We start from the raw sequence: 15872 nt of genomic DNA, 5'->3' as shown, positions 1-15872 counted from the left end.
AAAATCGATTTTCCCATTCTCCAAGTTTTCTTCCATTTATTGCGAAAAATGACTATTAAATAGTCATATAAGTGGGTTAGGAGCAGTGTACTAAATATTGCTCCGACACATCCATATACCTGTCGAGGAACTCGACATCGACATATGAGGAAAAATCGACAATACAACAAAATGTCGTCAAAATACCGCAAAAAATACCAATATTTCCACGAAATTTATGAAATATCGCTAAAAAAAATTGTACTATATGGTCGGGCCTATATGACATAGCCCAACCCAACTGAATGGATGAGTAAAGTGAGAGGGGGGCTGTCAATCCCTTTTTGACGTGGGATTGTTGGGAATCTGGAATGCACCTCTCTGTTTTTTTTTTTTCATTTTCTTATTCTAATAATAATAATAATTATTATTTAAATTTATGTATTTATTTATTTTAATTTTTACTATTGACCTTATTGACCTATTTTTATTGTGGTTGAAGTTTTTTCAATTTTTCTTTTCAAATTTAATTTCAAAATTTTTAAACCTATCCTTTTTTGTAATGATGGTACATGTGTTGGTATATATCAATATTTCATAGTTTATTTAATTATGTAACTAAATACTAAATTTTGTTATAAATGATCAATTATCAAATAAAATATAATTAAGCAACATTGAACTCTAATTTACTAATTCAAATTATTTTCATCAATTTTCATTATCTTGTTCTGACATTTCTCATGTTACTCATATTTTTACAAATGATGGTTAAGAGTATCATTTATAGCTTAATTAAGCTATCATTAAAATTTTATTTACTAATTAAAATAATTTTTTATTAATTTTCACAATTTTCGTGAATTTTTTCCAAATATCCATCACATATCCGTAAAATCGAGTCTTCGACATTTCGAACCTTTGTAAGGAGATAGATAAAAAAAATAAAATAATAATAACAAATATATAAAAGGATAATAATAAAAAAGAAAATAATAGAAAATAATAATAATATTATTATTATTATTATTAAAAAGAATTCACGTAAATCACGTGAAACTTTTTTATTATTATTATTATTATTTTTTTTACACTTCGCAATGTCTCACATGGCTACCTATTAGCCATTCTTTTCTCTCTTTTTTTTCCTTTCTTTTTCTTCTTTCTTTTCACTCTTTTTTTTCCCACTTTTATCTCTCTCATTTTCTTCTATTTACTCTCATCATCTTTCTCTTTTCATCACGGTAGGGTTTTCAAGTCCCAGACTCGATTCTCGAGATTCATGGATCGTTTGATCATCCCTATTGAGAAAATAAGTGGAGCAAAGATAATTTTGATGCACAATTACTATACTATATATTATTTAATCAGAATCCAAGGGCACATGTTCCAATCTCCTTCTGCATCCATCCCTGTTTATAACATAAATTAAATGATAATTTGAACTGGATAACACATCTGTTATAATTTTTAAGATTGATGATACGATCCCTCGTCATGGTCGAACTTCACCTATAAAAACATAATTTTAATATCTTTTTTTTAAAGAATAATTTTAATATTCTTACCCTGAGATATTAGTTTAGTCAATAGAATGGGTTAGATTTTGAATGGAGTTTCGCCTAATAACAGCAATAATATCATTCAAAATACAAAATTTTGATCATAAATTAAAAGAAAAAAAAATTATAACTCTACTCCTTTCCAAAAAAAAAACACTTAGATATTATAATTTTTTATTTTTGTTTTTTAATCAAAATAAATTTTAATATTATTAAAAATAATTTTGTAGTCCCTAGAGATGAATTTTTTGTAGTACAACAAATTGAGGGTATGAGGGTTTGAAGCTCCAAGTGAACAAGTGGGTGCCAATTAATATTGAGTTATGATCACGTTGACGTCTAAGAATACTATTGGTATAAGAAAAATATGATTTACAATATAAATTTATTAGGTACAATTTTCTAGATTATTTGATTTAAATGAAAAAATAAATTTTCAAAAATTTCAATTTATAAAACCAAAAATATTTTTAAAAAATCAAGGCCTTTTTTCTTTTCATCTTACAATTTATACCAATAAAATAAAAATAAAATTGTGTCATTATCAAATACGGAATTTTAAGTAATAAATGTAGTATCAAAAGCTATATACTAGTTATTCACACCATTTTTTTCATGAATAGAATTTCGGTTATTGATTAAGGTGAAGTTTTGTGTCTTCTTTAAAATATCAGGATTAAACATAGGATGAAATACTTTTTAATTTAGAAATTGAAAAATATATTAAAAATTTCACACTTGTTAAGTTGAAAGTTCAAACATGGGACAAGAGCATAAAACACAAACATAAGTTGTCTCTACTCGATCATATTAGACATGATATTTCACAAATGTCCATTCTTTTTAATATTTACAAATATATATTTCGAGATTTGAATTAAAATTTATAGTCCAAAATTAAACCTCAGTAATATCATCTTATTACATTGACTATATATTAATTACAATATATTATTTCCTAAGTGACTTAAAGATTATTTAATGTTAGTATTTTTATTTATTATTAAAGGTGTGAGTTGTCGAAAAACTAGAAATAACAGTCGAAATAGTAAATAAAGTCACTGAAATGATTAAGAACATAAATCGTCGATCTTTTTGTGAAGGTTGCAGCCACAAGAAATGAAGAATCAAATGGCAGTTAACATGGTGAAATCATGAGCTTTTAGTGAAAAATAGAAACAAAACATGGTGAATAGTTTTGAGGATTTTGATAATTGATATTCAAATTAATGAGAATAATGGAATTTAAAACATTCTCTAGATTGATGCTGAGCCGTAGCGAACTGTTGGCGAGCGAGCTGGAAGCATGAAACCTAAAAAACAGGTTAAGTACAAGCGGGTAGTCAACTTCAAGCATATTTCCATACAGATTTCCATATCTAATGGAGTGGAGCAAGGTGCATTTACATGGGATTAGATGGGTGGTTCCTAGGGCCGGGTGACCTACCATTCATTATTGACTGTACCTTATGATGTCAGAGTTCGTCTTTGATGCGTTTTTGGGATAACCTTGTGAGATCAGCGTGTCGATATGGGAGCTCGGCCTAAACCCTTGACCATTGAACTCTGCCCACGTGGCAAGTATCTTTGTTCCTTCCAACACTATATTTGTTGAATAATTTATTAAAACTAGTATGCTGCCACGTGCCAATGAATGAAATATTTTTAATTTAATTTAATAGTAAAATCAATGAATAAAAGGATAAAAAATTAATACCACTAATTGTTAGAAAAAACAATAATAAACAAAGGATAATGCACACTTTCTCAAAATATATTATTTATTTGAAAGTAAAATATGTTTTAATAAACAAACCCCAACTTCGAAAATTGAAATTGAATTATAACGTATCAAACGTAACAATAAAATATGGATTGATTAATATATCTAATACTCCCTTAATAAAAAATGTATGTTATAAAATTTCATCATGCGTCAATAACATTATATTTGGACGTTAAAATAAAATAGTATTTTTTTAGATGGTAACTTTTAAATATATATTATAGATTTAAATTAAATATAAATTACTAATTAATAGTAATTAATTGTAAGTGACACATTTTGTAAATTTAAAATGGTTGGGGTCGCAACAGTTTGAGGAGAGCAAAAAACGTCAAGAGAATGCTACACAGCTGCGATGAAGGGGACCGCCACTTGCGCAACAATCATGGAGTTAGAAGCAGTTGTGTCACCACGTAATGATGAGGCAAAGCTCAGCCGCGGCACCCCAGCGGAAGAACTAGAACTTGTCCCCTTGCTGGGGCCGAATAAGCAAGTCAATGTCTGTAGCAGACTGCGGGCCGAGGTGAAGGAAGAACTTGTCGACTTTCTGAAGGCAAATTCTGACGTGTTTGCATGGTCTCATGACGACATGCCGGACATCGACCTAAGTATAATGGTGCATAGACTTAATGTAGATCCTAGCTATAGGCCTGTGAGGAAAAAGCATCGGCCTGTCGACACCGAGCGAAGCAATGTAATTTGTAAAGAAGTCGAGCAGTTGCTACGAGCTAATTTCACAAGAGAAGTTCACTACCCCGCGTGGCTGTCCAATGTTGTTTTAGTTAAAAGGTCTAACGGCAAGTGGCGTGTCTATATTGACTTCACGAGCCTTAACAAGGCGTGTCCGAAAGACAGTTTTCCCCTACCTCGGATAGATCAGCTCGTCGATGCAACAGCAGGGCACGAGCTAATCTCCTTCATGGACGCCTACTCCGGGTACAACCAGATTCAGATGCATGTGCCCGACCAAGAGCACACCGCGTTTGTTACCGACCAAGGGTTGTATTGCTACAACGTCATGCCTTTCGGTTTGAAGAACGTCGGGGCGACCTACCAGCGGATGGTCAACATGATATTCGCCAAATAGATTGGACGCAACATGAAGGTGTATGTGGACGACATGTTGGTGAAGAGCAAGCAGACGAGCTCACATTTGGCCGACTTGGCAGAGGCCTTCAGTGTACTTTGGAAGTATCAAATGAAGCTCAACCCGAGCAAGTGCGCCTTCGGGGTCTCGTCAGGAAAATTCCTCAGGTTCATGATCCACGAATGCGGAATTGAAGCCAATCCGGACAAGATAAGCAGCTACAGAGGTTGAATGGCCGTCTAGCAGCCTTGAATCGCTTCGTATCTCGCTCCACTGACAAGTGCCACCATTTCTTCCAAACGCTAAGGAAAAAGAGTCGGTTCGAATAGACCGACGATTGCAAAGCAGCACTTCAGCAGTTGAAGCAATACCTCAGCACGGCCCCATTATTGTCCAAGCCACTGCCTGATGACGTTCTTTACTTGTACCTAGCCGTGTCGGAAAATGCAGTAAGCTCAGTCCTAGTACGGGAAGCAGAAGGTCGGCAGAGCCGTGTGTACTACAGAGCAAGTCAATGACCGAGACCAAGGCTCGTTACCCCTGTGTTGAGAAGATGGCTCTAACACTGGTGACGTCGGCCCGACGTCTACGACCATACTTCCAAGCGCACAAGATAATCGTTCCGACCAACTTCCCCTCGAGGCTGATTTTCTACAAGTCCGAAACCTCAGGCCGGCTGATGAAATGGGCCTTGGAGCTCAGTGAGCATGACATCGCCTTCAAGTCGAGAACGACGTTGAAGGGTCAGGCAGCTGCAGACTTTGTTGCCGAGCTGCCCCACCCAGGCAAGAGGGCGATGTCCGTGACCAGTGGACACTCTATATCGATGGTTCGTCCAACGAGAAGGGTTGTGGGGCAGGCATGCTGCTCCTCGGCATCGGTGGTCTTCGGTTCGAGTACGCACTCTGGTTCAGTTTCCGAGCTTCGAACAACGAAGCCGAGTACGAAGCTCTGATAAATGGTTTGAAGGTCGCAACGAGAATGGGTGTGAAGTGTCTCTTGATTCTCAGCGATTCCCAACTGATCATCAATCAGGTTACCGAGGAGTACCAACTGAAGGATGCTTGTATGGAGAAGTATCTGGTCAAGGCTCGAGGGCTCCTCACCCAGTTTGAGGACTGTGTGATTCGACAGGTGCCGAGGTCCGAAAACTCCAATGCCGACGCACTGGCTCGCTTAGCCTCGGCCTACGAGAACGACCTGTCGAGAAAGGTTCCAGTTGAAATACTTGCCGAGTCGTCCATCGACCAGCCTGAAGTAATGGAGGTCCAGTCAGTTCAGGTTACATGGATGGACCCAATTAAGAACTTCCTGATCAGTGGCTTAGTTCCTGACGATCTGAGCCAGGCCAGAAAGCTCCAACGTCAAGCGGCTCACTACTTGATGCAAGAAGGCAAGCTCTTCAAGAGGGGATATTCCCTACCATTGTTGCGGTGCCTCGACCCAGAGGAGGCGAGGTATGTTCTCCACGAGATTCACGAAGAAGTCTGCGGAAACCACGGAGGAGCTCGGTCGATGGCTGCCAAGGTCGTCCGCTAGGGCTACTATTGACCGACGATTGAACGTGACACCAAGGAGTTCGCCAAGACATGCGATAAATGCCAGCACTTCGCAAGCATCTCGAGACAACCCCCGGAGATGCTGACGCCGATCTCAAGCCCTTGGCCTATCGCTCAGTGGGGGATAGATCTGATCGGCCCACTGCCGACGGTGAAGGGGCAGTTGAAGTTTGCCGTGGTAGCAGTAGACTACTTCACCAAGTGGGTGGAAGCCGAGCCTCTGGCATCCATTACCGAGGAGAAGGTCATCAGTTTCGTGTGGAAGAGCATTATATGCCGGTTCGGTATACCGAACGCCATCATTACCGACAATGGGAAACAGTTTGATGGTGCTCTAATCAGTTCTGCCAACAGCTCGGCATAGTCCACTTCAGCTCGTCTCCAGCCCATCCACAGTCAAACGGACAGGTTGAAGCCATCAACAAGATCATCAAGTGTGGTCTGAAGACGAGGCTAGAATCTCTGAAAGGTCGGTGGGTGGAAGAGTTACCAGAGGTGTTGTGGTCCTACCGAACTACTGGCTAGACGCCATATGACCTAGTCTTCGGGTCAGAGGCCGTTGTCCCAGTGGAAGTCGGCATGCCAATTCCTCGAGTTGAACATTTCGACGAGCAAACCAACAGCAAAGCTCTCTTTGTGAATCTTGACCTACTCGAGGAGAAAAGATCTCACTCCCAGCTCAGGCTAGCAGAGTATCAGAACTGTATGGCTCGGTACTACAACGCTAGAGTAAAAGTCAGAACGTTCAAGCCTGGCGACCTCGTCCTCAAGAAGGTAATGCAGCATGTAGGATCACTTGAGCCAAACTGGGAAGGTCCGTACAGAGTCTTGAAAATACTCCGACCTGGAGCGTATCTGCTGTCCGACTTCAACGGGAGACAACTCCTCCAGCCATGGAACGCCGAACATTTATGAGTTTATTATCAATGAGACGTGTGTAATCTGACGTGTAAATTTCATTCATTTATGAAAGCCGATCTCCAATGACTTGTACAAAATTTAACTTTATTCGTTAGTGTCGTCTACTACTGTAACGCCCCGAGTCCCTCAGGTTAGTTAGTCTCGAATCAGGAGAATTTTTTTTTCAGTTAATTTTAAATTGATTGTTAATTAAATTTCTTGATCGTTAATTAAATTTATCTTTATTATCGGGCTCTAAACTCCAACTTAAATTAATAATTACCGGACTCAGTGTGGTGGGTCTTGTTTTAAGGGGGATGGACTTCTTTCTCTTGGGCTTGAACGCGTTGGGCCTCCATTGGGGTAAATGGGTTTTTAAAACAAAACAAAAGGAAAAGAAAACCCTAGCCCCAAGCTCCTTTTCTTTCTTCTTCTTTTCCTTCTACCCTAGCCGTTTTTCCCCCGACTTCTTCTTCGTTCCCAATCCCGCCGCCGCTCCTTTCTGGCAGCTTCTCCGACGCCTCGACGCAGCACCGGTGCTGCTGCCCACCGAACGGGACGACGACTCGTAGTAGTGGCGGACGAACCACGAGCGGCGGCCGGCGAAGCAGCGGCGGGCGAAGACACCCCGAGCGGCGGCGCGAGACCCAGCCTCCCTCCTCCGGCGTTGTGCGACGTCGCGCGGTTCTGCGCACGGGTTCCACTTCGAGCAGCGGCCGCCGGATGCGATTCCTTTGGCGGCGTTCGAACAGCGACGGCCGGCGACTCCCGGCGCTCCAGCGGCTGCGCTCCGTGACAGGTACAGCAGCGGCGTGGCCCCTCCTCGTAGCGGCGCACGACGGAAGGTGGTACAGCAGCGAAACGACGACAGGATTGGTACGTTACAGCGGTGTTTAGGACGTTTGGCGGTGACCCACATCCGTTCGAAGCTCGATTTAGTTTATCCACACCTTGGCGAGTTAGATCTAGGTGACCCACATATATACGAAGTCGGTTTTGGTGGTAATGCGTCATTCGAACCCTTTTAGAGTTAATTTCGAAGGATAAATAACGTACGTAACGTGCTGTATTTTATGTTTTGATGTGCTTAGGGTGAGGTCGACGCAAAACTTAAGAGCACGGTTGTGGGTAAGTAGACAAGGGGCGTGTGCGTGTGTTAATGTATGCTCGATGGTCTCTAACGTGCTGATTTTTGTGATATTTAATGCTAATTTTGTGATGTCATTGTGCTAAATAATCTTCGTTGTGGTAGTTGATATACTTGGAATGGTATTGGGTATTTGTCGATGAAAAGTTGTGAGTTTTCTGCTTTACTAAACTGTGAGTATTGCGGTGGTAGTGTTTGTTGCCTGGATATGTATGTTTTGTTCGGCGTGTTTAGTGAGCTATTATCCGTAGTAATACTTGTTAAATACTGATGTTGGATATTGAGCATGATTGGGTTGTCTTTTCGTTATTAGAAAATTGATAAAGTTGTGAAATCATGCTGAACTGTACTTGTGAGTTGAAAGATGCAGGGTTAGTGGTAATAGAAAATATATAGTGAGACTCTGGTGAAAGTTGGAATCTTTGGATGGAATGAAAGAGTGGGTGTCAGGGCCTCAGGTATAAATGGTCGGGGGCTGATACGCCACTAGTGGAGTGAAGAAGTGAGTGTCAGGGCCTCGGGTATAAATGGTCGGGGGCTGATACGTCACTAATGGAGTATCGGGGCCTCGGGTATAAATGGTCGAGGGTCGATACGAGGAGTCCTTTAGAGGAAAGACTATTGGGGCCTTGGGTACAAATGGTCAAGGGCCAATAGATGGTGAAGTCATCGGGGCCTCGGGTATAAATGGTCGAGGGCCGATGCTGTAGGGTCGGGGCTCTGGGTATAAATGGTTAGGGGCCGACTCTACTCGAAGGGAATAGTGGTGGAAGGGTATGATAACTGAGATAAGCATAGAGGTACTGGTAATATTAGTGAGACTGGAGTTTGGTTGTTAACATGTTTCCTGGTTGTGGTTCTCACTAATATGTTACGAAATGTGTATATGTTTAAATCCATAATGTATTGAAAAGCATGATTACGAGTGTTTCTTGATATAGTTGACAATGACGTGTGTGTGTGTGTTGGTGAGGGCTACTTACGAAGTATATTTTATATACTCACCCCCCCTTCTACAATGATTGTTTCAGGTGAAGGACTCGTGGGTGACCATGGTGATGGGACGGAGGAGATATGACGAGCGAGGACCATAGGCTGCTTAGTTACTCCTATTTAGTTTAGGTCATTGGTTAAGGCCTTATGTTATGGCTAATAAACGGTGTATTCGTATTTGAATAATTGAGAGATTTTTCCCTTGTCGTTAGTTTCACTTCGGGATAGGTGCCTATTTGAGTTTTATTCCATTTATTTAGATTCATATAGATTGAATAATAAACTTGCCTCGTGAAGTGGTTCACGAATGTTGTTGAATGTTGTTCTATGAGATTGATTTATCGTTAAATTGATGAGGTTTGGAACTTGATTGTATATGTTTGTTTGAATAGGAAGTTGGCAGGATGTAGTTAGGGTTAAACTTAATTAGTTGGGTAGTTAATGTGACCTAGAGGTGTGCGAAAAATTCTGGGTCGTTACAACTACTTTGGCTTATATCCTTCTCACATTTGAAAAGGTGTAATCTTTGTCTTTTTATGTGGTACTGTATTTAACACATGATAAGCAGTTAAAAACGCTTCACCAAAGATTGAAAGATGCACCTTGTTTATGCAAGAATTTGCACAACGGATACTAAGCTCGAACCTGGTCCTAGCTCCGACCTGAAAGGGCAATGGAAAGATCTGCACAAGAGGGAAAAATCTCTGACGCTCAAGTCAGTAAGCAGCTCGGACTTAATATTAGGCTCGAGGAGAATTTTCTTACCTGATGGTGAATGAGGCCCTCATTTATAGGTTTAGGTCCCGACAGGGGTCACGACAAGCGGTTACCTTGGTCGGTTTTGCGGTCGGACGTGTCGGGTTCGAGTAGATCAAACTCGGATACTTTCGGGGTTGTAGTACAATTAGGTGTAATGAACTTCCCTCCTCGGAAGGTTCCGAGGAGGAGCTTTGCTAAACAAGTCTTTCAAACAATTTCTTCTGACAGCCAATCCCCGTCCTCCACGTGGCAATCGGATATTTTATCCCCGAACATTGGCTCCCTTTCTACCGGGTTCGATCTCGACCAGGCAGAGAAGTTTGTTGTTGTTTGTTTTTTTTAATCTTTGAGAAGGTTAATCCACGTGGTGAATTGAAAATTCAATTTATTAATTGTGTCGTTGGTGGATCTCGAAAACAGAACCGGTGTTCGCCTCGCACTCAAGTACTTACGACGTTTGGAATTCTTCCGATTTGAGACGTCCGATTTATGACACGTGTGCGGTTGAGATTAAACTTCGGACTGCTATGAATACCTCCAAGGTTTCGTTTCCGCTTTTTACGCTGTATGAAATCTTGGAGTCCGACCTGACCAGATCAGAATTCTTGCATTAGGTCAGTCTCGTTCTTTTGATTTTGTTTCTCTTACTCTCTCCTTTTACTTTTCAAGTCATGTCAATGTCCCCTAGTTCCTCCTCCCTTAGTGGTTCATCTAGTGACATAGCTCGGAGTCGGGACTCTTTGCTTAAGAAAGCTAATTCCGTAGAGGAGTTCACCAGTAGGTTAGATTCCGAACTTGAAGAGGAAGAGATAGAAAACTTTAGATTTTCTGATGACAATGGGGATGATAGTGATACGTCCACCTCGGGCCAGGGTTTAGAATACCCTTCCCAAATGCCTGAGAACTACCTCGGTCCTCTTCGTAGGAGATATAGCATACCAGATGATATAGTCCTTAGGCTTCCTAGGGAAAGGGAACGAGCTGATAATCTACCGGAAGAATGCGTTACTCTTTACCTAAAGATGTTCGAGTACGACTTTCGCCTACCCGTCCATCCATTGGTACAAGAGTTTCTCGTCCGTACGGGGTTGGCTCATACTCAGGTGGCCCGCAATGGCTAGGGAGTTATTTTTAGGCTAGCCATTCTATTCTGGCTTCGGTGTAAGGAAGTGGACGATCTTGACCTCCTTGGAGTTGAACAGCTTCTAGCTTGTTTTGAGGTAAAACGTATCTCCAAGAAGCATGAGGTACACTACTTATGCGCCAAAAAGGGCACGGGAGGCATTTTGAAAGGGCCGTCCTCAATAAAGAAGTGGGTTGGGAAGTGGTTTTTTTGCCTCCGGAGGGTTGGCCAAGAACGAGTCCGACCTGCCTTTCTACAACGTCCCTCGTAGGTTTGGGAACTTAGGTAAGGGGTCGATTCCTTACTTGCTTCCAATTTCCTTCCTTCGTGGTCTAACTCACGATTTTTTTTGCCAATTTCAGTTGCTGTTCGGCCGATTCCTCAACTCTCCGAGCCAATTTTCTACGCCTTCAAATATTTCAAAGATAAATTCAAGAGCGGCAAGCAGATCAGCACGCTTGTCACAAACAAGCTTCTCCTTGCTTTCAGGCTGCTGGATTACAACCCTCTTCTGCTCCCGCCTGAAGCTGAGAGGCCGAACTCCGAACTAGGTCGGTAATCGCTTGGACAGTCTCTTGGGTGTTTTACGGTTTTTCATGACTCGCGCTCATTCTTTCTTGTTTCTCCTTGCAGCTATGGTGTGTGGTTTCTCCCAAAACGTGAAGCGCAAACGCCTGTGCACTAAACAGGCTGCCAAAAGCAAAGAGGCACCCAGCCCTATGGTAGTTGGCCTTCCTGCTGAGGTCGAGGTAGTTGAAGCTGGCCATGCAGAGGCTTCGTCGCTGGGAGCAGCTGCGGCTGGAACCTGACAGGATCAGGAGATCCTTGAAGTTTCTCCTCTTAGGGAGATCCGGAGGAAGGCTTCTCCCAAGAAGTCCAAAAAGAAGAAGAGAAAGACTTATCACTCCGAGGACGAGGTGAGGGAAGTATAGGCTGGCCAGCGGGCCAATCTTTTTGGGAACTTAGTGGACGATCCTGAGGCGAGGTGGGAGGAACCTCCAATGTCGATCTGAGGTTCAAGGTTGAGCTGTCTAACGTCGGGGTGAGGGAAAGGGCAATGGAAATCTCCGGCTCTTACTTTGACCGCTGCTGGAGGAGAGCTTCTAAGTTTGTAAGCGCTCCGGGATCAGTCATCCAACGATTGTTGGATTCCACTGCCGAGGTACGAACTTGCCTCTTCCTTTTCTTTAAGCCTTTATGGCCTTATCCTAGAAGTTATCCTTTTAACTCCTTTCTTTTTTTTTTGCCCACTTCGGTAGGCTCACGCTGCAGCTTGCCAGACAGCCTTCATGGTGAAAGTTGAACTAGAAGGACGCGACTTGCTCACTGTGAAGGAGCGAGATGCCTCCTCTACCGTTTTAGAAGCTGCTGCTGCTCTGGAGGGGGAACTCAAAGAGGCTCGTGCTGAGGCCCAGGCATGGAAATCCTCTTCTGATGCCGATAAGGCCGAGCTCAAAAGTGCCCAGGCAGAGGCTGCTCGACACCTAGAGAACTTGAGAGGCACGCACGCCGTGGCCAAGTACCTGGAAAAGGAGAAGTTCGCATTGATGAAGTAGAACGACAACCTTGAACGCCTCCGACATGACCTGTAGGGCAAACTGAAGTCTCGAGATGCCGAGATGGGCAGACTTGAAGGCCAAGCTTGAGCTGTCAGAGTCCAAGCTTAGCAACGGAGTTCTGCTGGAGGAAGCTTTTCACCAGCATCCTGATTTTGATGGGATGTTTGCCAAGGATTTTAGCGACTCAGGCTTCAAATATCGAACTCGCACCGTTAGGAGATATGAAATTACATAATGCGGAGCCCTTTATTGGGTTATTCCTTGAAAATTTTTACTAGTCCAATTTGTCTTTGGACCATTTCACATTTCAAGGGTAATATCTCTTCAAATGCTCTGCATTCCACGGATGTGATAGTAACTTTCCTTCGAGATCGGCAAGCATGTACGTTCCAGGTCGGACGATGTCTTTGACTTCAAATGGCCGCTTCCAGTTTGGTTCCAACACCTCGACGTGCTTCTGCACCTTACGAAGAATTAAATGTCCGATCTGGAAACTCCGAGGCCGGACTCTCGTGTTATAGTGTCTTGTAATTCGATTTTGGTACTCGGCCAAACGTAGCCGAGCTATTTCCCTTTTCTCATCGATGAGATTGAGGCTGAGGAGTAACCCTTCTTCGTTTCCAGCTTGCTCGTAGTAATCTACTCTCTCTGTTGGCATCCCAATTTCCACAGGCACTACGGCCTCAGACCCGAAGGCCATGGAAAATGGGGTTTCACTAGTGGACTCCCGAGACATAGTTCGGTAGGACCAAAGTACTTCGGGTAGCTCTTCGGTGCACCGACCTTTCCTAGTGTCGAGCCATAGCTTGAGGCCGCGCTTAATGATCTTGTTTATCGCCTCCACTTATCCGTTGGCCTTAGGGTGAGCTCGGGACGAGCTGAGGTGCTTGATTCCGAGCTTGCGGCAGAAGTCTTTGAACTTAGTGTTGTCAAACTACTTACCATTATCAGTCACAATCGCGTTCGATATACTGAAACGACAGACTACGTTTGTCCAGATAAAGGTCGTGACTCTAGCCTCCGTGATTGTCGAGAGTGCTTCAGCCTCGGCCCATTTGGTGAAGTAATCTACTGCAACGAGTGCGTACTTGGTCTGCCCCTTGCTCAACAAGAAAGGTCCGATAAGGTCAACACCTCACTGCGCAAAGGGCCATGGCGCTAAGATCGGAGTCAGCAACTCGGCAGGCTGGTGGGCGAGGTTTGCAAAGCGTTGACAGTTGTCACACGTTTTCACAAACTCTTTTGCATCTCGGTCCATCGTGGGCAAGTAGTAACCTTGTCGAATGATCTTCGCTGACAAAGACTTGGCCCCTGAATGGTTACTTCATGGACCTCCCTAAGAACGTATTCTCCGTCCTCCTTGGAAATACATTTAAGGAGAGGTAAGGAAAAGGCACGCCTGTACAATGTCCCATCTCGGAGCAAGTACTGAGCTGCTTTCCTTGCCAATTTCTTAGTTTCCCTTGGGTCTGTCGAGACCTTTCCCTCCAAGAAGCTCTTTATCGGATCCATCCATGACGGGAGGTGAGAGTCGACCTCAATCATGTCCGGCTCCAAAATGGAAGGATTGTCTAATATTTCCACAGGGACCGACCTCGCCAGGTCGGTCTCGTAAGCAGACGCCAACTTGGCTAAGGCATCAGCGTTGGAATTCTGCGACCTCGGGATTTGCCTGATTTCGTAGGCCTGGAAGAAAGCAAGGTTTGATTTAACCATTGTCAAATATTTCTCCATTCGATAATCTTTTGTTTGATATTCTTCTTTAATCTGACTCACTACGAGTTGTGAGTCGCTAAAAATCTGAAGGTGGGTGGCCCCCAGACCTTTTGCCATGCGCAGCCCGGCCAACAAGGCTTTGTACTCGGCCTCATTGTTTGATGTACGAAAGTTGAAGAGCAGGGCATACTCGAAACGCATGCCATCCGGGGCGAGGAGGAGCACGCCTACGCCACACCCTTTTTCATTTGAAGATCCGTCCACGTACACCGTCCACGGCTGTTCGTACTCGAAGGTGTGAACTGGTGGAGGAGTGAGCTCGGCCAAAAAGTCTGCGACGGCATGTCGTTTTATAGCTGTTCGGGGCTCGAACTGGATGCCATACTCACTCAACTCTACAATCCATTTCATCAAACGTCCGGACGTCTCTGGTTTATGAAAAACCTGCTTCAGAGGTGTTTGGCGGTAAACATACGCAAGACATGTGGAGGACCCTTATTAGTGTTTGAAGAAATTAAATAAAAAGGATTGCTTAGGTCCACCTTGGCCCCGCCGAGGTGACCGGGTTTGCCCGTTATAAAAGACTAAGTGTGGGCACCAAAGTTCGATCTGACCGGGGACCGACATGCTCGGAACCCGACAGGTCCGATATGAGAAAAGACATGTAACCGCCGGTCGTGTGTGCTGTCGGATCCGTCACCTATAAATAGAGGGATTCATTTCACGCTCAGGTATCGAATTTCACCTCGAACTAAATAAGGAGTCCGATCTATACTGACTTGAGCGTCGGAGTGCTTACCCACTTGTGCAGGTCTACTCTAGTGTTCAGGTCGGAACCGGAGACCGGGTTAGAGCTCGATTGGTGCTGAACCGTTGTGCAAATCCCTCCATAAATATTTGGCGCCGTCTGTGGGGACGACATCTTAAGTCATCCCGATCTAGAAAATATATGCGAAAATGGTGCATCCAGCAAACTCTGCTAATACGACAGAACGGAGGGGTGTGAACGTTGATAACGACACTCAGTGAGACCTCGACGCAAGAATAGTCGAGGACCAGGTCCGAGCAGGACAAGAGGGAGATCTGCCGCGCAGATCTGCCCGCCATGCGAACCAAGAGCTACCACCTGCTCACCCGAAACCCTCAAAAGCCAACAGAGACCGAGGAGGGACCTCGAGAAAAACCTCCCAAAGGGCCAACCAGGCAGCAGACCCTGAAGCTTTGTCTACTCTCCAGCGCGAGTTGGATGATATGCGCCATCGGTTGCGCACAATGGAAGAAATGTACGGCGAGGCAACGCGTGCTAATCGAACTGCGTCTCCCTCCAGGGTCCCGGGCGCACCTGGTGAAAAGGGAGCCCCATCCATCCAACCTGGCGATCGCGAGTCCATTCCCAACGTTGAAGGAGTGGATTATAGCTTGCGGGACAACGATCTGAGAAAGAATCTCACTAAAAAGAATAAGAGGGCATCTCGGGAGCCGGAAGACTCTCCTTCCTACTCCCGAGAGTTCTCAAACTCGAACCTAAAGGCTCAGTCAAAATACAAGCCTCTGATGCCAGAAGCTGTGATAACTAGAGAAGGGTTCGACCTGATGAAGCACAAGCTCGATGAGCAGGTCGAGGCACTTAAGGTCAGGTGCGAGAAGAAAGAATGTTCGTTCGACGATGGCGACTTGAGAGAATCGCCATTCACCCCGGACA

General features: G+C 43.7%; 3 protein-coding genes across 3 annotated transcripts; 1 reads left to right on the top strand and 2 right to left on the bottom strand.

Moving 5' to 3' along the window:
• Positions 1-5395: 5395 nt before the first annotated feature.
• On the top strand, positions 5396-5953 carry LOC148211812 (uncharacterized). Its single transcript, XM_088122927.1, has one exon. It carries the CDS (start codon positions 5396-5398, stop codon positions 5951-5953), a length of 558 nt encoding a protein of 185 aa, XP_087979053.1.
• Positions 5954-12761: 6808 nt separating this feature from the next.
• On the bottom strand, positions 12762-13190 carry LOC148211811 (uncharacterized). Its single transcript, XM_088122926.1, has one exon. The coding sequence runs from the start codon at positions 13188-13190 to the stop codon at positions 12762-12764; it is 429 nt and encodes a 142-aa protein (XP_087979052.1).
• A 494-nt stretch (positions 13191-13684) lies between these two features.
• Positions 13685-14581, bottom strand: LOC148211810 (uncharacterized). Its single transcript, XM_088122925.1, has one exon. The coding sequence runs from the start codon at positions 14579-14581 to the stop codon at positions 13685-13687; it is 897 nt and encodes a 298-aa protein (XP_087979051.1).
• Positions 14582-15872: the final 1291 nt, after the last annotated feature.

The sequence above is a fragment of the Momordica charantia genome (genome assembly GCF_013281855.1).
Source record: "Momordica charantia cultivar OHB3-1 chromosome 4 unlocalized genomic scaffold, Mcharantia_2.0 BLBB01000004.1, whole genome shotgun sequence".
Classification (NCBI taxonomy): Eukaryota; Viridiplantae; Streptophyta; class Magnoliopsida; order Cucurbitales; family Cucurbitaceae; genus Momordica; species Momordica charantia.
Note: the sequence above shows the minus strand (reverse complement) of the source record. Positions and strands in the feature narration are given on the sequence as shown.